At 38.8% G+C, this 25447-nt stretch overlaps 1 protein-coding gene across 1 annotated transcript in view; it reads left to right on the top strand.

The window, feature by feature from the left end:
• Positions 1-6907: 6907 nt before the first annotated feature.
• The window catches only part of klhdc8a (kelch domain containing 8A), a 34721-nt gene continuing 16181 nt past the window's right edge, over positions 6908-25447 (top strand). The window contains exons 1-6 of the mRNA XM_020931024.2: positions 6908-6967; positions 9393-9443; positions 14177-14272; positions 19491-19864; positions 21055-21265; positions 24289-24453. Of these exons, the coding sequence (XP_020786683.2) occupies positions 19700-19864; positions 21055-21265; positions 24289-24453 (541 nt within the window). The 5' untranslated portion in view covers positions 6908-6967; positions 9393-9443; positions 14177-14272; positions 19491-19699. The remainder of the gene's footprint in view (positions 6968-9392; positions 9444-14176; positions 14273-19490; positions 19865-21054; positions 21266-24288; positions 24454-25447) is intronic.

Below are 25447 nucleotides of genomic sequence, written 5' to 3'. Positions count from 1 at the left end.
ATGGGTAAACAAATGCTCAGCTGCTAGGAGACAAGCTCCATTTCTAGGGCCTAACTTCATTTTAAAAACTGAAATCATGGATATTTGAGACATTTACAGACAGTAGACCAGCTTTTCAGATTCACAGGTTGAGTTTGTAGCCGGAGGAACACCTATTCAGAAATTCAGTGATCTTTATTTGGTCAGTGGTCACATTTTTATATAACATTTTTCCACTTTCAAGGCACTCAGAGCACTTTAGGTCAAAAAACCACTCATCCATTCACACACACATTCACACACATTCATACTGCTTGCAAACAATGGGGACAAGGTAGGTTAAGTGTCTTGCACAAAGACACAATTGCACTGCCAACCTGTGGGTCAGTGGATCTGACTGCGCATCCAATGATGTTTATATAGAGAATGGAATTTGAACGCCAGTCTTCAAATTAGTGAACGCTCTACTAAATGTGTTACTGTCGTTTTTGTTTGTGAATCATATGTTTGGGTCTTTTTATGCACAACTCAATCATCTGTCAGAAAATAAAATAAATTCAAACAAAAATACATACATTTTTAAGTTTACCTCACAAGCACAATTTAGGTGTTCACTTTGCTTGTAGCATTCATTCCTTTGTCCCAAGCCTATTTTTTTCAGTTCATTACTTTATATTTGTAGATTTGTGCACGCTAAATACCCTTTCATCTTGGTAGCCCCATTGCACATCATCTTGGTCCACACAGTGAGAGAGACTGTCAGTGTGACTAGTAGACAACAGATGTGTCTCACTGAGCAGCAGGACTCCAGTGCTCCTCTACATGTCTGATTAGGAAGTGTGATCAGCCATGTTTGACGTTTACATGATGATTCTGCACGCTGTGAACATGAGCCTGTAATGGGACTCTCTGATTGACTCCGGTCCACACAGTCTTCGCAATCGCCGCATGCACAGTTTGGAGATGATCAGATTCTTACTCAATACAATGCTTTCTTCTCCAGCAGAATGAACAGCAAGGCACCGTGCAATGGAAGCATACCAAGGTACAGCTTAACAATTACAGTTTCTCAAAAGAGCTACTGAATCTCTCAGCCATGGCCCTGGAAAAAAAGAAATGCATTTGGACTTTGGTCACAGCTGGAGCCCTTGTGAAGAATTGGCAATCTTTTCTCACAAGTAAAACTCAAATTACTTTTTATAACAGCCAATGCATTGAACTTGTTTACGGCTTTCTACTCAGCAGGGCCACCACGGCACCGAGACTCCTGTATAAAACCGTAATGTAATAACATGCTTGTGTGTGCGTGTGATTGCTAGTTTACATGCTTATCTCTTCCTGACCTGATGTCTTTTGTTTTACAATAGATATATTATATTATAGAGTTTTGCAAAACAATAGGGTTAGAAATAAACCTCTGTTTAAGCATAATGTGAATGTTTTGGCTGCACTCGCTCACTACACTCATTTCTATGGCCACATGAAGTGAGATGCCTGGACATTTAAACTGGAGGCGTTTCCAGACCTGTATGGATTCTCTGATCCAGCATGGGTATTTGTTGCTCCCTGTGCCTATGATCTTAGCAATGCCCCAATCCATGAGATGATTACCCTTCTTGCAGTGGTCTGAGATTTTGTATTACCCATAGTTCCTAGTGGGCTTGTTGTTTAGATCTGAAGATGGAAGACTGACCGTTATACTGTTGTTCCCACTGCTCCTTGACCATTTGTCCCAGTGGCATTAAAGGATGGGTCAAATGCAGTGGATAAATTTACCTACGGGGGACAATAACCTTAAATATATATATATATATATAAAAAAAAAAACAGCTTGTCTGACCATATATACCATTAATCCTCTGTACACTTATAGACTAAGGCCCATGGGTCCTTGGAGCTTCAGCTATTACTTGGTGGAGTAAGATGAATCACAGAATGAAACCAGGATTGTCTGTTGAAAAAAATGATGCAATATGCCGTGGTCGATGTGGAGACAAAATTACCCACATATCATCAATGCCTCAAATTAACTTAGTGAAAAGGTTCAAAATCTCAAGGCAGCAGGGGACTACCAGGCATCTGAAGACAATAACAGATCCAAGCCAATTGGTCGCTGCTTGAAGGTCAAAAATGCAAGAATTTCCTCGTTATTTCATCTGAGACAGGGACAGAACAATTACCACTGCATTTCTAATCTCACGATGCATCTATGGACCCTTCCAACCAACTTCAAAGCCTCTCCTCTGCAAAAACAACCCTTGCGACGCCCCTCCACCTCCATAACAAATTACCATACAAAAGTCCCAGAGCACAGGACGCTTCACCGCACTGGATCTCTTCACAGACAGCATGATTGAAGTGTCTGCTCTCGGTATTTCCGGCGTGATCAAAGCGGATGAAGGCAGGCAGTTAGCAAGACGAGGGCCCCCAGAAATGAAAGCTCCTACCTGGGGCGTCCTGGCTGTGTGCCCGTATACTATGAGAAGGCACCTATTTCTATACACCGTGCCTTCGACTGGGTGTACGGTATACGTGTTAATTAGCGTTTTATGATTACATCTTTTTTATGGAGAAGGCTGTGACGATAAGGAGAATAAGGGAATTCGTTATCAGATTCATTTGGAATTCAGAGGCATGAAAAGGCTTCCTCCTGTCTCATCTCAGCTCATCCAGCGTTTGAAATGTGTCAGGGGTGTTCTATAGCAGCTCCATCCTTACAAATGTTAGCGGTGCATGGGTAGAGAGGTAGAGTAGATATATTTAGGATAAGCATGTTAAGTAGAAAGGATGCAAATAGCGACTCAAGGAAAAGGGCTGGAAAATCATCACCAGTCAGTCAGTAACCATATTATGAGGTTATATTGATGTAATAAAAAAGCAGAATGAATGAATGGATAAATAAACAGATAAATAAATAAACAAAGCATTAGTCATACATAGTGCTTTTCCAGCTGCTCAAAGGTGCATTATTCATTCACTCAATACTCTGTAGTGGTAAGATACTATTGTAGCCAGCTGCCCTGAGGTATTAACAAAAGCAAGGCTGCCAATCTGCACCATCAGCTCCTCCAACCACCACGAACACTCACGCACACACCACCTTACTGAGAAATTTGGGTGAAGTATCTTGCCCACGAACAGTTTTGCCACTGGCGCCCCACTGTGGCACCTGATATTCCCAGCGGTCTTGCAGTCCTAACCGAGCCCAGCCCTGCTTAGGTTCTGAGATCTGGCTTTAACAAGAAGCTAAATAAATAAATAAAGAGACAGAAGTTTAGGAAATAGTAGTAGTATGTATGTAGTAGTAATAGTAGTAGTAGTAGTATGTTATTTCTTACTTTATAGTCTAAATGTGCTTATCCATGGGTTTCAGCTTCCTGGTGACATACAGAGGACTTTCCACCATTCAAAAGACTTAATATTTTGTTTAAATTGTTAATTGCTATGGACAGTCCTAGTTTTCCATCATTCTGAAGCACATGGATTTCAGCACTGTAAGCTGAGGCCTGTAACTAATATGGATGCATGACTTTGCCTATTTTCAAAGGAAATGAGTTGGCACTTACAAGAAGTAAAGTGGGTCAGTCCCAAGAGCCAGCAGCCCACACTATTATTCAGCCAGGCCAGCAGCAGATGCAGGGACCTGTCCGCACAGATCTGAGTACATTAGCACCAGCTCGCTCTCACACATGCCCTCTTTGAGAAGCAGTTAAGTGGCTGCTGCAAACCACTACACAAACCAAGGCAGCTTTTCAATGGGAAAGACAGGACAAGCTGTTTTCCCCCACTGGTTTAAATTACAAATTCTTCTTCAGTAAGGGTTGGTTCAAAGAAAATCACTGTGCTGTCTTTTGTGAATATTTGCAGAAAAATACAAGTAAGTTCGGCTGCAGACCTCCACCCAAAAGTCTTAGTGTTGCTTTTTTTTTAATTTAATTTGCTGTTACTAAAGGTGTTTAAACTGACATTAAATGTTACATTTTTTGCATTTATTTTCCCTTCAAAGACTATACATCTCCAATACATTTTTAAGTTTCCTAATTTGAAATTAACCGTTGACCGTAGTCTTTTCTGCTTGTGTAGGGAAATTAGTAGTTTGTCCATGTGTATGTGTAAGCCCTGTGTCTGGTTAAGATTAGGCACAAATGTGTAATGGATAAAGATAGGAAAAGTATTTGGGCTTGTCTTTGGTGTAAAACAATGTCAACTTTTGTAATGTTACGTTGAAAACAGTGCCCAGGAAATATTGCAGTTTGGCAGAAGAGCAGGAGCAGTTTGTTTACTTTGAAAGACCTGTGGATGGAGCTAAGTCATGTGAGGGTCCTGTGGGTCTGCAGCCAGATCCCTCTCAAAAAATAAACTTTTATGTGATGAATAAACAAATAAACAAACAAACAAACAAACAAACAAAAAACTCAGTGTACTAGTACTTCTAAGCAACATGAAAAATGGATACAGTTATCATAGCAATTAAGTATTCAAAACAAAACATTAGATATTTTAAATGATCAAATGTCCTCAAAAAACACATCAGTAGGTGTTTGAAGGTCTAAGCAGTATGAGAGTTTTTCCTGTTTAGTAAAATATGAATCATTAAAGGTGCATTGTGTAACCTTTCTGCTCGAGGCTCTGCCATCTGCTTGTCTCTTTAGATGTTGTTGTTTGACTGTTCAACAGTATGGCTTCAGACTAATACATTTTGCCTTTTTTGAATAACAGATATTTTTGTTGCTCATTAAAAAGTCACTTAGCCTGGTGTTGCCACCTGCTTGTGTTAATGAAGATTAATTTAACGCCATACTTTGGGACATTCCAATTCTCCAAGGAGACAAGCAGGTGACAAACTATCCAAAAATATTAGTCTGTACACCTTTAAAATACTGGCACAATTTCAGGATAACATCCTAAACTTGAGGATGTATTATGAGTCTGTTAGAGTACACTAACCAAAACATCTTTTATTGTGCTTGTAAAATGTTCAATTATGGTGTAAAATCTCTTGCAGATATCACCCTTGAATTACACTGATTGTGCTCCAAACTGAAAAACATGAAAGAAAAAGCAATCGAAAATTGCAAACATTTTGGAAACATTGTTATAAATTGCCACTTTACAAGCAGAATTTTGTCAGACATGATCTTGTAAGCTGCATCTTTTAAGCTTTTCATTGTGATGTTCAGTGTGTAATATTATATCTTCTGTGTAAAGCTTTTAGTTTGTCTAGTTAAACCAAAAATACTGTGTCTCATTTAGTGTAGCTGTTGTCAAACCAGGCTGCCGCAGGTCCTTGCTCCTTGTACAAATAGTGAGTTTTGCCAAGTAAAAAGTGCTGGCATACACATCTTGAGTTTCAGTTGAATTATAGATGGAGCACTGGATTCCATTCCCAAACCAGTTCTGCTCCAATGGAAACATCAGTGATAGAGAATGACAAGTCTGCAATCCAATTATATGAACGGCCAGCTGTCAGCCCCAGACTCTGCCTACTCCGAAAGAGCACTGACAGAGGAGCACATGGAGGCTTTCTCTCACAATATCCATATAGTTGAAAAGGCATATTCAATGAGCTGAAGAACAGATGTGAGGGGTGCAGTGGGACAGTGTGTGTGTCCAGTGAATGAGAGAGAATCATGGTGCTGTAATCAGCCATCTCCCACAGGGCACACACTGCTGAGTGAGGTCCATGTTTCTGTCCAAAGACTAGGCTATACTCTGAGGGGACGTGGGTGCGTGGTGGGTTGTTTTTGATGGCTAATAACTACCACCCCAGCAGAAGTGTCTATCAGTCTAAAAATAAGTGCTGAGATAAAGATACAGTCAGTGGTGTTGCAAATCTGCAGTGAAAAGAAATCATCAAATATTATGAAACATTGAGTGGTCAGGGTCAGGGACTTATGTCACGTGAGACCTTTTGTCTCATAAGGACCAGTAATAAACATAACTTTTTTTTATGAACTGGTAGAGGGTTTGTGATTATTAAGAGTTATAAGCATTTCTAACTCTTAATAAGCACAAACCCTCTACCGGTTTGGCTGTTTAGGTTAATTTGCACTATATTTTACTTCTTATTATTTTCTTAACATATAGCCTATAATATTTTTTCTCTGGAGCCCAGTAGCAGGAGCAAGTAGCAAGCAGTAGCAAGATAGGATAGCATTTTTGATTTAAGATTTTGATTTAAGTCAATATGTAGGTCTACCACTTCTGCATAGAAAACACTGCCTATTTGAACAAACAAATATATAATATATATATATATATATATATATATATATATATATATATATATATATATATATATATATATATATATATATATATATATATATATATATATATATATATATATATATATATATAGGCTAACTGCTAACTGTTGAAACATTATAGTGTTTATAAGAACCTGAAGTATTATTGTTGAATTAATTCCAATTATGTGAGAAATTAAAACCAAAGAATGTTTCCTATAAAGGCAGAAGGTTACTCAGGTGTTGACTGAGGGGTTGTGGCCAAAAGTTTTGGGGGCAGGCAAAAAAGTGACCCAAAAAGTAACTTTTACGAGGAAGACAAATTACTGATATTGGAAACAGCAGTTAGGTCCAGAGCACTGTGAATATGGCTTATTTATAAATGAGCTCCTGAATGTAGGTTATTACACACGGTAAGGCTCCAGCATTCTCCCTCTCCACGCTGCTTGTACCTCGGACCATGAGCGATGGTTTGGGAAAAAAGCGGGGAAAGTTGGAGATGAATACTTCATCTGTGACCCACATAATGGCGTTATATGGGGCTCGCGAGGGCAGCTGTGCCGTGTAGCGCTGGCGGGAAGAGAGAGCTCTGAGCCGCGCGCACTTGCCTCGCTTCTTCGCATCTATCCACCCATCTCCTCATCCTCGGCTCCGTCCGCTCGCATCTAAAAGGAGGACAGGCGAAGGACACGGAACGGTCCTTACAGAGGACAGAGGAACCTAAAACGCGAACAATTCAAGTAAGTAGCCTCTGAATAGACCTCGCTTTGTGCATCCAAAAGGCGAAGCACTTGTTCAGGTTTACGCGGATCAGGATCAGATGAAAAGTGTTTGAACCAGCAGAAGCGTGTCCTGTTCTTTTACTGGGCTACATGAGCAGAGCTTCAGCAAAAGTTAATCATTTATTTATGACTTGCATGTTCATTCTGCACTTAATGTTTGGCGATGTGCCTTAACAGTAAAAAAGCAACAAGAGAATTATCCACGAGAGCAGAGCACGCTTGCTCACTAGTTGATGATCAAACCATAGCATTGTACACAAGCCTATTGGCTCATGTTGCTACAGTCTGTAGGCTGTTTACTTTGAGACAATGCTAATATCTGGTCAGACTATGGTAGTTCATTACATGTTTTTAGGGAAAACATAAGCTAACTAACCTATAAAGACCTTAAATATAGTTTGGCTCTTCTGTACTAATTTAACATAAAGTTATTGTCTAGTAAACCCTGTACTTTATTTGTGTACTATAGTGGTGCAGCTGCAGTAGGTTGTGGTAAGGCCATCGCATGATTGATGATGATAGATCTATTGTACCATTTCTTATGACAATGGTTTGACTGTAAAGACGGTCCAGTCTTGATTTGAAAGGTCATTTATTCAATATTCAGTGCGCCTGTCTGTCTGGGCTGTCTACAGTCAGCCTCTGCAGACATGTTCAGAGAGAAGAGTGACATTTCTTCCTCCTCTCAGGTCCCCAAGGGGCCCTCACTCTTCACACCACTCCAGAATGATAAAACCTTGAGGGATATTGCAAAAATAAAACTTACTGAAAGTTACTTACTTTAAAGTCACTGCACTCATATCAGTTCTATAGGCTATGCTTGGGCTGACCAAGTAATAATGCCGAGCTTTTATTTGCAGCTTTGATGTGACTGTGTCTCACTTAAGAAAATAATGTGTACATATTAATTGATTTGTTTTAGATTGAAAAAATATTTGCAAATGAACCTATTCTTGAATTTGAAACTGCCCTGTCCACTTTAATCACAGTATGTTGGGTGTAAGAAGATCATCCAGCATAAAACCAGGTAAATCATCATGCCAAAAAAAGAAGAAAAATGAAGGAAAATGAAAGCATACTATATAAACAACACACAATATGTAAAAGCAGGATGTTAAAGAAAGTGGCACAGATGGGAAATGCAAAAATAACTGTTACAAAACCATGCACTTGCTGCTTTGGTCCTTTGTGGTTCTGTAAACAACACTTCAAAGTTTAACATCAAATTAAAAGAAAATACATTTTCAGACGCGTACATTTATTTATTAACAACCTGCAGATTCCTTTGATATAAAGTAGGTCAGGGATATTTGATAGCCAACCAGTGCGTTTTTGCCAAATACTGTGTCTACACTACACATTAACACTCCTACGGTGGAACCATGAGGGAGTTCATTAGAATTTTGCTGACAGTAGATAGGTTGCCCATTCTCTCTCTATCACATAGTAATTACTTATAAGGCCACAGGGATTATAATGTCCCCAAGTCCCCTCAGTAATAGAGCCAGTGCTTCTTCTAGGGCTTTAGCTGTGCAAGCCATACGCTATCAGCTGCTCATTAGACAGTGCCCCTCGTAATATACCCTACTTTAATATCACAAGCCTCACTTCTACTTCTCTTCTTGCACTTACTTCCACACTGGTCTAACTTGATGCCTACACAGCAAGCCATAAAAGAGACAACAGGACTCAAGTGTATATGAGGGCTGCACAATATCCTGCAAGTATTGATATTGCATTATTGGCTGAAGCAATAATCAATATCGCACCAAGGTTAATGAAAAATAAATGTGTATTTTTAAAAGTGCACTCTGTAACTTTCCTGGTGGGGGGAGGGCGTTCATCAGGCCAGTCGAGGTCATGCTAATGCTTTGGAGGCTTGGAATGCTCTAAAGTATGAAATTAAATTAAACGGACCCTCGTTGCATTTACTCAGTAGAGTTTTTATTGTTCTACAAACATAAAAACACCTTGCAAAATATATTCTTACTGTGAGCTCTCCACACGCTTGTCCAGGTGTTGTCAAATACAAAGATAAGTTTAATGCCATACTGTGGAACATTTCAGGCAAAGCAGTAACATCATTATGGAGACAAGCAGGTGATGTGCCTCAAGAAGAGAAGTTACACAGTGCGTTTTTTAAATAAAAAAATGTAGATTGTTTATTATGACAGACTAGCTTGCAAAATAAGGCATGCACTGAAATTACTATTGTGTATACATTAAAATACTGCAATACTGTGAATAATACTGCTAATCACAATACTGAAACTGAACAGCAATATTGCAGTCTGTTCCAATATTGCGCAGCCCTGGAGTATATATAGTACTGTGTAAATGAAATATGTATGCCGTTATGTAACATGCATCTTCTTTGTTGCAGGCATATCAAGTCTTCACACACAGCTCCAGTGATGTTTGCATCTTCCTAAAGGTCTGTGACTATTTCCGTCCTGGTTTCTTACCTCCTCAGTGATTAATTCCACTTGAGCACCAACCTGTTTCCAACTCTCACATGGAGGCTCATTTGTGCATCTGTGATATAGTGTGAATGTGCAATTACTATGGTGTAAATAAGCAAACATAATGTGGCCATGGTCTGTCCTCATTGGCCTGGACTGTCCAAAGCTGAATCCATCAAATGCAGAGGGATTCTCCACAGACGCTTTAAACCCTTTATGCACATAAATCAGCATTTGAGAGCGGCTTCCTTGAGGGACTTGTGCAGAGTTCGCACAGGTGTGACGTCAAGCCTCTGTTTACTGAGAAATGGCCTGGAGCATTGAAAAAAATGTAGCAAGCACAGAATAATACTGGCTAAACTTTCAGAGAAAAAAATAACCTTGTTGGCATACGATTTCAGATTCATAAGGTCCTACTTATCAAGTTTAGTTTTTATTTTCAATCTAACATTTTGGCATAGTTAATTTTTTATTTATTTATTTATTTTTTTGCATTATTAGTTTTCCAGAGACTTCAGTTATTCAGTCAGACCATAAAGTGTATCAAACAATCGTCCTTACTTGGGACAGTCCAATCACAGCCACAAATTTACAGCATATATCCTGAAATTAGAATGGACTTCTTATCTTATGTATTTTTCACACTTATAAGTTGTACTAAATGAAAAACATCAAGAGTGGGGGAACTCCATATGCTTTCTGTTGTACGTGCCACACACTGACGACACAATTCAGTTGCCACGGTTACGATGTATTCACTTCCACAGCATCTGTCACTTCCACACACACATACACAAATGAACGTTTAAATAAGAGCCAGCAAAACATCCAGGGACGGCTGCGTGAAGCTCCGATCTGAAATGCCAACTGCTCCGCAACAACCGCAGCCAACAACCAGCCACAACTGATTAGCCCGTAGCTCTATCATTAAAGTAGCTGGAAGCCGCCATGGCACAATTAGCAGCTAATTCAGTTTGCAGGCACCACATAGACACAGGAACAGCTGGCCGTGAGCATTTTGTCACTGTAATCTGTGGAATACTATTTCAGTATACACAGTGAGATTTCAGCACCCAGTAAGCTCCAAAACTCAAGGTACTTTTTTAGTAAATGGAAAGACTAACAAAATAGTTGCAGTACACGATCCTAAAGGTGCATTGTGTAACTTTTCCACTGGAGACTCCATCAAATGCTTTAATCCACGGAGAATGCTTTGTCTGGAATGTTTGACAGTATGGTATTAAATCTTTCCATCTTCATGAATATCAAACCAGACCAAGTTCGCTCAGATGTGTGTTGAGGTATCCCTGCTCACAGTCAGAATGCCTGTTTTTCTAGGTATTTTTGAGCTATAAAAAACCCTATAATTTTATAAATGCAAGGTAGATCTGTTTAATGTCTTACTGTGGAACATTCCAGGCAGCACAACAAAGCCATAGAAAGAAGCAGATGATGGACCCCCAGCCAAATGTTACAGGGATATAAGCTGCAGTCACTCAAAAGACTAAGGTGGAATCTTACGTTCTTATCCAACCTGCACTACTTCCCACCTTTCTTCTGCCCAGTTAATGATTAATGATTAATTTCTTCTTTATTACTGATTTTACATTCTTATATTTTTCCTGTCTTCCAATGCAGTTATGTGAAAATGCTTTTGCCTTCTTTTTCAGTTGCCAGGTTTCTGAGCCATAGCCTATAGAATTGAGGGGGACTGACTTTAGTTTTAATTTAGTCGGCTTGTTTTAATTTCTTTCTTTAGTTCACCAGACGTAACACCAGCTTTGCTCTCCTTAAGCTAACCTTGGTTTCTTTTCATGAGAGCCAAATTGTCTTCAAAGTCAAAATGGAAAATTTGCAGCAGACTCCTAAATAAGTTGTATCGCATTCTGGCAATGACAAGGCTTAATAGAAAAGGGGATAATATACAGCCTCGGAGGACTCCTGTATGAGTATAAAAACGGTCACTGATTACTAGTCAACATAGAACACAACATTTTGAGTCTCTCTTAACATATTTGTAAACATTTTTACTGACACTGTGTGTCTGTGGATGAAGGACGGCGTATCATGTTGCGCATATACCATCATGTGCTATAACTTCTACCCGACCCTGTTAATTATTGTGAGCAAACTATAAAGTCCTATCTGATGGCATTCATAATTGTATTAGTCACCCCAGATGTCACCTCACAATTATACATCAAAGCTGGAATAAACATAAAAAATACATCTTAAAACAAAGTGTTTAAGTAAGTATGGTACACAGTGCGGTAACAACTGTGGGTAATTTGGATAGTTCACATTTGAGGATATGTTATTCTTCTGTTATTCTTCTGTATTGTGCACTATGGTCTTTTTGTCTTTGGGGGTGATTTATTAGCAGTGGCACACGGTCTGTTCAGGTCGGCACAGCGGAGATAAGATTAGAGGGAGGAGGTGCCATTGGCTGTGAGCTCCCTTGAGGCTGAGGCAGGCCCAAATGTATTGATCCGGGAGGCAGCTTAGACACTCCAAAGGGAGAAGTGGTTGAGTGAATTTGTCGTAGCAAAACCATCAGATTTTAGCTTTGTGTGCAGTGCTCTGTTTAGCTAGCATATCCACATAATCCTGTCTGGACCCAGTCAGCTGGAGCTCAGGGCTTCATGCAGACTTCAGGCAAAAGGGAAGCTGCCAAAGAACAGACCCAATCGGAGTGGACACATGGCAGGAGCACAGGGGCATGTGGAGACCTGGAGGTTAAGCTCAACACTATTGAGAGAAAGGAGCAAGAGAACATGTTGTACACAACAGCAGATTATGTTAGCAACTAGAGATGCACCAATCCAATACTGGTATCAATACTGGCGCTGGTGCTGAAAAATGTGCTCGATTGGCCAGCATAAAAGGACGCCAATATGCACCTATAGTAGTAGGCAGAAAAGAATGTCTTGAGAAGTGACATAACTGAAGGTTGATGGATTTGATAACTGATATGATAACATACTGTTATCATGTCCTTGGCCAGGTACGTAAAGGCAGAGATTGGCAGCGGCACCACTATTAGTCTGCCCCGGGACAACTGTGGTTACAATGAATGACAGTCATATCCAGAGCTTATACTGTGCCTCCTAACAGTGCTAGCAGTATTTTTTTCAGGAGGGAATATCCTGTTGATAATATTCAGACAATGTTATGGCAATCACTCATCCAAAATGTTCTCATAGGCTAAATGCTTAGGCCAAGGTTCAGACATTGCAGAAAATGGAGAGTCAAATCAACCTTTATAATAAAACAAGCTTTCAGTGTGATCTTTCACTTAGGGGTAATATTCTCGTGCTTTACACTTAGACCAGGGCTACAAACTGAAATGTCTATGTGAATGTGAATCTTAAAAGCCTGTCTGTAAATATCTCAGATATTAGTTATTTCAGTGTTTTAAATGAAGCTAGTCCCTACAATCCACTCACATTTGTTTACTTTTGCTATGGCGATGTCATGGTGATGGGCACAGAGCAGTGATATACAATATGATTTTACAGTTGCTGGACTACTTGTGCGTGCTGCAGTATTATTAATGTACCGCACTTGGCCATTGGAATTCTCACTAACTGAGGTCTAAACTAAATTTATCTGGGTTACACGCAGGGCTGGCTCCTGCTAAATAAAAGTACACATATACCTCTATATTTGCACACCTACATTTTAGTCTGCCCCACCCAAATTCTGCAGGGTGAAACTGGCCTATATTATTTCAAAATTACCAGAACCAGATTACTATTACTAATTAAAACTATATAAATGATTGTGTTTACCCATCTTATTTACCAAATAATTCTGCAAATAATGACTGTATTAGAACACCAACACTCTCTAAAGCTATGCCAAATAAAAATACCAGTTTTCTGCCAAACTATTTTCTCTCTTTATTCACTTGCTGCCAGTGGTAAATTGGTGCACATTATCAATAGAAAAGGGCTGCCACAAAGAGGCTGCCTGTACTGAACTAAGCCAGATAAGACGTGTGCAAGCCAAAACAGAATAGACTGTATCACACTGAAGGAATTGAACATGCAATGGGTTACTTTGAGTATTGTTAGGCCAGACCCCTGGGAACAGTGATAAAACCTTTTTCTGTTTTTGTATTTACAAGAAAATATGCTCAATACATATCGACCAAATAAGTAATTTTGCAATGTTTGTAATAGCTTGAGCAGTGTTTGACTGCCTCTGGTGGTAATCAGAGTATTTGTCTAATGCATAAATAAATCTATTATACATTTTTGAATATTTTCACTATGCATTTCTTTTCTGTTTTATTCTGAATTCACACATGACCACAATATGTGAAACCTAATGCAAGGCAAGTTTATTTGTATATCACAATTCATACACAAAGTAATTCGAAGTGCTTTATAGAATAAAAAAATACATTAAAATCACAAAACAAACAAAAACATAAATAATCGTCATCGTCGTCAACACTAAAAGAAAAGAGAGCAGAATAAGAACCTTTACTTTTATTTGGTCTGTTATGAAAAAAAGAAAAAGTCATGTATGTACTGACAGACGAAGACTTTGCTTCTCATATGGGCCTGAATCATCCACAGATTGCAGTATTGGTATAACATTAAATGTGTTTGCACAGGCATCAAGATACTCACTGCCTCGGTTGCTGTAGTAACGGCCTAGATTTCTGTATGTTGAAATAACTGGTGTGATTTTTCAGGAGCCGACATTCACAGCTGCTACCTGCTAAAGACAGCGCTAACAGTGAGAGTAACCTGGGTCATTCTGTGTCCAGCATCAGAGCCCTCATAACCAGGTATTATGTAAGTCCACAATCTTCTTTTAAAGTTGGTGAACCAGATTTTCATACTATGAACAGAGTAAGCTAATACTGACACTATTATCCGTACGCCAGTGAAAATAACAAATTTAAAATCATAATTTCAATTATTATGTGTGCTTGTTTTGTCCATCAAAAGTAGAGCAAATTTACTTTTCTAATTAAGATAGAGTTTCAAAACAAAGGTATCACAAAACATCACTAACAGAATATATTAGGTCCATATGTTCGCTACAGGTAAATTTTGACAGTGAAAGTAATGGTTTGAAATAACTGTGATTTCAATTACGTGCCAACAAATCATGACAATTTTTGCCTTAACCTATAAGATGTGTAATTTGTTGCAGGGTCCCACAAATCTTTGCATTCACTTGCGTTTTTCAGGTTTTAGAACAGCCTTTTTAGGTGGCCAAACTAAGCAGGGCAGCAGTACCTCACCCAGTCCACTCTCATCCCAAAGTATCGCACTTATATGTCTGAGTTTGCGATCAATAAAATGTGTTCTAATTAGATGCAGAGAGTGGACAGCAGTCTGAGTTTTGATGCAAAATGCTGCTTTTCCGACATACTCTTGAGGGAAAACTACATTTACAAGTCGGGTACCCAAGCTTAACCCTATTGACTTCCTCCTCCAGTCTCGAGTCAGTCTTCTCTTCGTCCTCTCCACAGCCATAGATTTCTTCTTCAATATTTTATCTTTCATCTGTCTGAAAAAATCCTTAGCAGTAATAAAATATGCCAATTACTATGAAACCATATTGATGTTAGATCAGATATAGAAAAAATGCTAAACAGAATTTCACATTAGTTAAGGGGTAGGCCTACAGAGGAATGTATTGAAGGACTTACTTTACTGGGCACTGTTGATGCTTCTCTTAAAGGGTGTATTACTCAGTCTTTGATTTATGTTATAATGTTGTTTCTCTCAAAAAAAGAAAATAAAAAAACAACACTGTTCCACCTTGTGATGTCATGTGGTAATACAGGAAGTACTCCACTGTGCTTATAAACTCCATACACCTTCACTAGAATCATTTGGATAATTTCAGACCTGGAATTCCCAGTCGCTACTGAACTAAATGTAAAAGGTTGCTTTCAAGTATCACTTCATTACATCACAAAGTGGAACAGAGCATTTTGAGCTTTTGAGATGGAGACAGACTAATAATTCAGAATTACTCAAACATATGTGAATGAAACAAAACACAACTCCAGGTAAGTTTTTGAGGAGGCAGCAACATTATAACATGACTTAAAGCTCACAAGAATCAGTTTTGTGCAATATAGGACCTTTAATGTTAACATGTTTCCTGTATCATTTTGATTATTTGTCCATCACAAAACCTCTCTCAGATAATGATTATTTGATAGCAGAATGAATTCAATAATAATTCAATAAACCTGTAGTTCTTTCAGTTCTTATGTGCAGTCTATAGTGAGAATTGCTTGGTCTGTACCGTGGGTATAGCTCCACAACAGCAGATCTGAAGTGAACTGAACAAGTGCTGTACAGATTCCACTTGATGAATGGCGATTGCATTTCAACTGGTTATGTTGATTCTGAGTCCCTGAACTCCGCTGCACAACTTAATTAAAAGTTTCTAGTTGGAGACCTGCTGATTGTAAATGACTACAGATGATGCTGGTGGGCCTAATGCTGATCTCAAGCTGTTCAAGCAGTTAATTACAAAAAATGATGTCGCAAACCAAATAGGTACAGATTGCAATTAATGCTTTATCAGTCTGGTTGCTACAGTGGTAAGGCCTCACATTGGTAATTACTTCCTGTTGAGGTCAGCCTATAATGGCAAAGGTATTTTTTTTAAAGGAAGACAATGCAACTTTTCTGATGGAGGAATTCTGAGTACGGATCTGATCCGGCACTGTGTGGATGCCTGAAAACCGCACTGCGAAGTAGCTAATTCACTGCCAAAATGCTTTAGGCTAGCATATATTCATATACACGGTCTATGCGTATGACCTGCAGACGTATAATCTCTGAAAAGTTTCACATGAACCATCTCCAACGCAATAGAAGCACAGAACTGACTCACTATCAGCAGAACACCCCTCTGTCACAGAAAGAACACATATAATCCACTGAGTCGTGTCCTTTAGTCCGACAGAAGCTGAACTGCATCAATAGCGAGCTGTTTTGAGCGCTCAGTGTATGCAAATTAGCCATGCGGTTTTAAGTTTCGTTTCTGTAAAATGCAAACACATATGCTCAAAGCTGTGTGGATAAGGAAGGACTGGGGACACAGAAACGACGTGTGTGAATGCAGATCGTTTCCAATACGGTTATACAGTGATACGCGGATTCGTTGCAGTGTAAACAATCAGGAGGTGCTTGTTGTACACAGAGTATGGCAAAAAAAATACATTAAAAATCTATTACCATGCAGACAAGCAAGGGACCATGTTTATTCAAGGTATTTTTGAGCAATAAAACTGATTGTAAAATAGATGCTGATGAATAGAAGATAATGCTACACTATGGAACATTCCCTGCAGAGCAAAAACATCTCCATGGAGACAAGCAGCTAGCGAACCCTTCACCAAAAACTTACATAGCGCCCCTTTAAACAAGTCATTATTAACAGCAAAGCGAGCAATAAGCCACCGTGTGCAAACGAACCACGCTGCGCCTCATGGGAAAGCCCAGCTGTTGCCATGGCGACTGCTCCGGGAGTTTTTCTTCTGAAGGACGTTCCTCTCTTTATCTCCCGGTCCTTTATTCCTCTGTGTGGGGGACAATCAAAGGTGTGACAGGTAGATAAAACCCAGCGCTAACGGGGGAGCGTGTGGAGGAGGAGACTGGGGCATGTTCTGTACACATGGGAAAGTGCCACGAGAAGGGCTTAAAGTGTTACTGTGGGATTTTGAGGCGTGTGTTTTATTCATTTGTGTGTGTGTGTGTTGTAGTTGGCTAAAAGAACAAAGTATTTTTTTTGTTTTGAAATGGCACGTTGAGCTTTGAATACTTTCCGGTGGGAGGTTAATATTGTGCGGTCCGCAGGGGGATCATTTTGTAGCAGTTGTGTAGTCTTTGTGCAGTTTGCTTGAGAAGGAAAAACTTCAAAAGTGGATTTTCTTTTATTATGAACTATCACTTCTTTTCATTCTGCTTGTCTCCATGGAGATGTTACTTTGTTTGGAATGTTTCACAGTATGGCATTAAACCTTTCTATCTTCATGGCAACCAAACCAGACCGTGTTACAAATTAAATCTGGGGAGAGACAACACTCACAGTCAGAATACTTGTTTTTCTAACTATAAAACCACCTATAATTGAATAAATGTAAGGTAGAGCTGTTCAATGGCACATCCATGGAAACAAGCAGATGATGGACCCTGATCCAAAAAGTTACTTAGTGCACCTTTAAGTCTCAATCCTTCTGTTGTGTTATGGGAGGTTAAAGGTTGTTCTCAGATTGAGTCAAGATCTAGTCGAGTGCCCAGAGCATCTTGTTGTAGATTTCCACTGCATGTTAGTGTTGTCACAATCCTAAAATTCGGTTTTAATATTCAGGGAATGACTCAATACTTGATAAAAAATTACGATTTCACAATGAAGATAAAACATGCTCCTTTTTTAGTAATACATTACAATTTCAGTGCACATCCTTAAATGTGATTTTTTTGCAGTCTCGATACCTCCTCAAATGAAGATCTAGTTTCAGTATTAGTTTTAGTATCAATCGGTATCACCTTTCAACTTTTTGCTTTTTTGTGGCAGAAAATTACATTCACTCTCTGTTAATTATGTCTTATTATAGCTTTAGTTTTTAGTCCATTTGTGTCACTAAAGATGGTGAAGAAATCAGATGAAGAAACTAGCAAGGTGGATGAAGTGTCTTGCTGAAGGACACAGCAGCAGTACGGTATATTTAACATTCCCTATTCCCTAACACTCTCTTACTCTTTTCCACTGGTACCTGGCTTTTGCTTTGCTTCATTTTAACACAAAGACCCACACTAATAAATGATCAAAATCCCCGTTTGACAACTTAAGGAGGAGATAGTGGGAGCATATAAGGTGATGGTGTCAGCACTGGATTAGTGCAGCGAGCGCCTGGTGGGTTTATTCTAGAAACTGCCTCCCACACCAGTGACAGACTTCCTCCTCCGCCTCTGAAAGGAACATGGGCACAAGAAGTGGGTTACATTCAGGAAGCGTCATCTCCACAGGGACAGCACAGGAAAAGGCAGAATCACAACAAGACAGGAAAACCAAACATTACAGCTGGCTTGTCACTGCTCGTCCGGCCAATAAGAGGCGAGTAGAGGAGAGGGGGATCACTTTAGACTGGTAATGGTGGAGGTAGGTGAAAGCTTATACTTCGTAAAGGTTGTAATGAGATCGGAGATGGTTGATTTGCATTGCGTTTTGTGCTATTATTACTCAAGCTTGGAATACAGAGATGGTTGCATCACAGAGAGACTTTCGCACCTAGAATTTTCACATTTCTTTTTGGATTAAGATGGTTTGTTCTTTGCATGTGACCTTTCTTCTAGTCAGTGAAACTTGTCAGGGGCAGTGGATGACCTGGTGACTCCATTCTCAGATCTTTAGCTGGTCAGGAATATTTAATCTACTGAGTATTTTAGTGTTTTAGTTTTCTGAACAGCTTTTGGAGCAAAACCCTGGCAAAATTCCACACATAAAAACTTGTTATACCTGGTTGTTCTATTTCTAATTAGGCCTGCAAGATTAATCACAATCGAACTGAACTACAAGTACTACTATTCCACAAAAAAATATATAAAAAAAATAAAAACTGCATAAAAACTGCTAACCTTGTACTTTAGTCAGTTCATTATTCAGTCTTTTTTGTGGATGCGTTTAAACTTTCAACTTTAAGCAGAATCCTTTTTTAAAATCGCAATACTTTTAGATATTACAATAGAATACAATTAGATATTTTTCACAAATCCTTTAAACCTCACTGTTTTCTAATATTTTCTAAAGATCCATGCTGAAGTATTCAATATCACATTACTGTATGTATTCACTAACAATGCCTTCTTGCTAAGATTATATCATTTATCATTATTTTGGTGAGCCTTCTCCATATAATAGTTTTAATTTATCCTGTATCTACACATTACATGCACTCATCTTGACATGTTTACACAAAGCTGTCATTTTGCTGTGTATTAGATTAAATTTTTTTCACCTCTAACCTGCAGGGCCCTGTGAGCAGTCGTGCCCTCTCCAGAGACCAGGCTGATGTAAACTAATCCTGGACCTGTCCTGCTCCCCTCCTCCTGGGTTGCCCTCTGGGTCCACACTCACCACTTCTGTTTTTCTGTGGGCCTTAATCAAAAAATACCCAACTGGAGCTTTTCCCCTGCCTGCTCGTGGTTTGCCTCATTGACTCCCTTGGGTGCTAAGGGCCATGGCGGTGCCCTCAGCGCAGGAGTTCCACTGGCAGAGTCTGGCCCGTCTGTCCAGTGGGCGAGTCTACCACACCCTGACCGAGGTGGGGGGGCAGATGTACGTGCTGGGGGGGTGTGACGCTGGAGGACGGCCATGTGGGGCACTAGAGCTCTACTCCCCAGAGGTAATAACAACAAATCACTATGCATGATAATTACTGTATTGACTTATCATTTAATATATGAAAGCTGGAGCAATATTTTTGGGGTCAGTATTTATCATGTGCACATTTTCTTTTTTTGGCTATATGATAAGATTTAAGATGTGAAAGGTTGAATTAATAACTTCTATGACTCATTAAATTTCTTTCTGCTGTTTATTTATTGCAGCTCATGTTTTTTTTCTACAATACTGTAGATGTAGCATAGTTTTAGTGGTTTAAATATGTTCTTGGGTTACTGCTTCATTGTTGTTTATTGCCTATATTTACTTTAATGTAAATTTACACATCTTTAGATTACACAGCTACAGATTAGTCTATATTACATTTATTTTACATTGTCGATATAGAAAACAAACAATTCACATTATTTGAACTAGTGAAATCAATAATCTACCAATTCTTTTATCAATTCCTGATCAAATCATTTGCATATTTCTTGGGTTATGTACCTTTTCAGTACATAGACAATACCTTTACCATACCAGTAACTGAACACTATATTTTAGACTATTTTTAAGTAAATAACAAAACTGAATCATAATGCTCATAAATCAATTAAACACAGTGTCTATGAATAAAAACTGCACTTTTTAATTGTTAGTTTATAGTGATGGTGTCGGCTATAAACAGTAAATCTTGCTCTCCCAGGAACCATAACACATCAAAACTTATTAGCTTTTTATTTTTGATACCCAAATGTTTTCTGAACAATACTGCAACAACTTTTAATGGTACCTGGCCCTACAGATTGTAATGGTCAGCTTGGGGCTCTTTAAATAGCATGATCTAACAGCCAATGAAGTATAGTTTGGACAGGAGTTTGCAGCAATTATGGTATTTTGTGGTCAATTGCACTGACTAACACACAAATATTTGTAGCAGAAAGCAAAATGAAAATCAAGTTGGCAACAAAAAATACAAAGAAAAACTAAACTGTGATCCCAGCCCGAATGTGAGCAGTTTCTAAGGCTGAACAACTTTCAAAAATGTCATATTATTTTGTTTTGTTATTAGATTTCTATTAAAACAAGGATTAAGCTCATAGTGCACCTTTTGAACTTGCCTTGGAGCATCAACATTTCAAACTGAAATATGATTTTCTACCAGCCACCCTGTCCACCTAACTGACATACTTTGGTCTTTTTTACCAGGGAGACAAGTGGATCTCTCTCCCCCAGATGCCTACACCACGGGCGGGGGCGGCGGTGGCTGTTCTTGGGAAGCAAATCCTGGTGGTGGGGGGAGTAGGGGAGGACCAGAGACCCATGAAGGTGGTAGAGATGTACCACACGGATGAAGGCAGGTGGAGGAAGCGGAGCGCCCTCCGGGAGCCTCTCATGGGCCTCTCCATCGTAGTCAAAGGTACATGTATTTGCACTTTACCCACTTGTGAAAAACTTAAGTACTTTTGAAAATTTTGCTTCAACCTCCCCTGACCCATGTGGTTTGTTTTGTAACCGCAAAACTGCAGTCCAGTTTATCAGGACTCAACAAAACACCACAAACTTTCTTTTTTTTAATTTCTTTTGCTTTTGGTCTAGTATGATCTTAAACTGGAATTCCTGGTAGAGTGTTTGTCCACTGATATGAAGGTTGCCGGTTTGAATTCTGCTCTCAACATAAACCACTGGCCGTGCGGACTGAGTGCCTTGAAGGTGGAAAAGCGCTATATAAAAATATGACCATTTACTAAATTCTTAATATGTTTTAATGTTTTTAATGTTTTGTGGGCATATATTTTGGCTGCACTTTCTATTGAGTTTGCCTCCATAAATCATATTGTAATGTTCAATTCTATGTATTTTTCTGTAGGCTAAAATCACAATAGCACTCGCCTCTCAGGACTTAAGCAAAATATAAGTTAGAAAATTAGAGAGTTCAATACTCATTGGTTTATAACTAACGAGCAGATTAACCAACATTATCTGGAAACAAGGAAATGGATGACAGTCCCAGAGTGTCCCCTGTTCTTAGGCTCTTCTTCTCATCAAGGAAAAACTCCAAAATACCAGTGGGGAAAAAATAAACCCCAAGGAAATCCACAATGAAGGAGAGACCCACTCCCTGGACTGACACGCTCCCATTTGCAGATACTATATAGTTAGAATCCCTGACACCTGTGGATCATAATGTTATATTTTGAAAATTTTAGATCACAATATTGATTTAAAATAATTTATAATATAAAAGAAACAATTCCACTGATTTCCAGGTTGGAAAAATGCTGAGTTATTGGGAGCTGATTCCCACCTGCCCCTATGGTACGCCTCTGTAAATGTCATCACAACAAAATGTTGCATGCTGTCAGACCCTCCTTTGGATAGGATCATGGATCATGCTGGCAAGATAAAGCAGATAAAAAAAATGTACATGCTTCACCAATTTTTTAAATAAAACTGGAGATCAAAGTAAGTATAGCGCAGTGGGTGTTAACAGGTAGGGGGGAAACTGGGGGTCGATCAGAGCAATGGCATCTTGAATGCAGGAGAATAAATGTTAGTCAAACATGCACAAATCACTCAAAATACATGTTTGTGTGAGTTAAAGAGAGGGGAAAACAAGTATTATATGGTTAAAACCTCTTAAAAATCTTTTGTGTTGAGCATGTGGAGAGAGGGATGGGGGATTTTTATTATTTTTTTCGTTATTGTGTTTTGTTATTGGTGCTTTGTGTAATTTTCGGTGGAAAATGCTTTTCTCCATGGAAATGTTATTGCTTTGTCTGGAATGTTTAACAGTATGGTATTAAACCTTTCTCTCTGCATGAAGGCCAGACCAGACCAAGTTACAGGTCAGATCTGTGGAGAGGCAACCTCACTCACAGTCAGAATGCCTGTTTTTCTAGCTATAAAACCACCAGTAATTTAATAAATGTAGGGTAGAGCTGCTTAATGTCATACTGTGGAACATTCCAGACATCTCCACAGATAGGAGTTACACAATGCACCTAAACAAAATTTAAAAGCTCTTAAAAATAGATTTTGCACAATAACATTTCTCATTTCTTCTTTAAACATTTATTCACCAACGGTAAGAGGGTTATGTAATGCCACTGGAAGTATGTTAACAATAACTAGGCCAGTCAAATGTTGCATGCATTATTTGGTTCTTAGTTTGTGCCCAGTGAAGTGGCACATCTGTCACACTGTGCTACAACTCAGATAGATGTTGTAAACACAGTTATTGGATGTGAGATACGTTTTATCGTGCTGCTCTCTCAATCTCCCTGACTCATCTTCAATACTTGGTCCTTGGTGAGCTCACCCCTCCCCCTGCCCATCCCCACCAGCCAAAACTGAGACAAATAGTCTGACAGAATGATCGATCACGCCAAATTAAACGAATATGATATTTTGAAATGGATAGTCAGCCATGCACCCAGCTAAATGATGCAATTTGTATTGACATTTGTAGGATCATTGTTTTGGATATAAAATAATGAACAACAGGTAATGAGATATTTCTTTCCTATAGCGGTCACGAGCAGGGCCACAAATGAAATAGCGTTATATAATAGAATCTTGTGTGTGGAGCTTGCTAGCATCCAGACTTCTTACTGGAGTGTTTTTTGGAGTTTTGACACTCTCACCCACATCCATTCTTATGCGGGAGGTGTCAAAGCAAAGTGCCAGACATGGACTTGTGCATTCTGCAGGAGCACTGTGTGTCCTGTTCATGTCTGTCACAGTCTCATGCCTCATCACCAGCTTTCCTCACATCCTGCTCCTGCCCTGCACCTCTCCAGCACTTTAAATACACCGCACTAAATATAGAATTCAAGTGAGAATCTGTGGTGTAAGAGAATTTTGCTCAGGTTTAGTTAAAAGGTATTATGGAAAATTGACTTGTGAGCTTTAATATATGTTATAATGTTGTTACCTCCTCAAAAACATACCTGGAGTTGTGTTTTTGTTTCATTCACACATGTTTGAGTAATCCTACTTTATTAGTCTGTCTAAATCTCTAAAGCTCAAAATTCTCAGTTCACGTCGTGTCATGAAGCAGTAGTTATCAAGTTAACAGATGCCTTTTACATTTTGTTCAGCAGAGAATGCACAGATTGGCAATTCCAAGACTGAAATTGTCCAAATGATTCTAGTGAAGGTGTATTGAGTTTACTAAACACAGTGTAGCACTTTCTGTATTACCATGTGACATCACAAGGTGGAACATAGTGTTTTGTCAATGAAACACAACTCCAGATATATTTTTTATGAGGAAACAACATTATAACATAGACCAGAAAATAGCGTAAAATGTGCCCTTTAAAATTGTTTGTCACTCCCAAATATTTTCTTCAGTGTAATTTTAAAGTCAGCATTAAGATCAGATTTACTAATATTTGAAAGTAAAAAGCTAACTGTTGACTTGATGATTTTGTGTAGAAAACCGAGCTTTGGCGGTGGGGGGAATGGGTGCAGACTTGCTGCCTCGTAGCATCCTTCAGCAGTATGACCTTCGGAAAGATGTGTGGGCTCTGCTCCCTCCCATGCCCACGCCACGTTACGACGCCAACACTAACCTGCTGGGAAACAAGCTCTATGTGGCAGGTACGTGCACCACACCATAAGTAACTATGGAACCTATACTACAAAAAATACCTTAGTGATAAAGTTAGATTAGGCCAACTGTATCAGAATCAACAGTATTTCATTTCTGAGCAAAAAGTTCCTAAAAGGTTCCAATACTGCTAGGCAAGAGCTGCAGTATTTAAAGATGCATTGTGTAATTTTTTTGGTGGAGGGTCTGCCATCTGCTTTTCTCCATGGAGATGTTATTGCTTTGTCTGAAATGTTTTACATTATGGCCTTAAACCATTCTGTCATCATGGAGACATGAAGTTACTGGTCAGATCTCTGGAGAGGTGACCCTGCTTACAGTCAGAATGCCTATTTTTAAGTGATAAAACCAAGTGTAATTGAATACATGTAAGGTAGCTCTGTTCAGTTACTTACAATATATAAACATTGTTGGAAAAAAATGGACAACAAGAGCTTCAGTTTAATGTTTGCAAATGAAAATGTTTGATTATTATTATTAAGTTCAAAGTGAACACCTTTTAATACAAAATGCTATTAAACTGATATATCATAAAGATAAAGAAGACATTTCATTCTTGAATATGTAGAATATATTCTGATGCGTGTAATCATAAAAACATTTAAAAATCTGCCAGTTAATGTCATATTGTGGAACATTCAAAGCAGAGCAATGACATATCCAACTGAAACAAGACTGACCCCTATCCGAAAAGTTACATAGTGCACCTTTAACATAGTTTGATCAACTTGATACAGTTTGGCTATTTTACTTTCCTAAATAATGTTAATAAAATGTTCTTTTGCAATTAAAATAAAATTCTTGTCAAGACTTCTTTCAGCAGATACCATATTATACCTCATCAAGGACCTTGCAAGGAAACAAAGCACAAGTAACTTTGCTGTAGTGATCTGAAAAGTGAAGTGTTAAAAAGGTTAGTTGCAATAAGACAGAATACATGTGGGAATGAGACAGATGGTGCAGAGTAATTGAGTATGCAGTGAA

Source organism: Boleophthalmus pectinirostris, unplaced genomic scaffold (genome assembly GCF_026225935.1).
Source record: "Boleophthalmus pectinirostris isolate CB_2022bp ecotype Guang Dong unplaced genomic scaffold, ASM2622593v1 HiC_scaffold_3, whole genome shotgun sequence".
NCBI lineage: Eukaryota > Metazoa > Chordata > Actinopteri > Gobiiformes > Gobiidae > Boleophthalmus > Boleophthalmus pectinirostris.
This window is presented reverse-complemented; position numbering and strand designations above follow the sequence as displayed.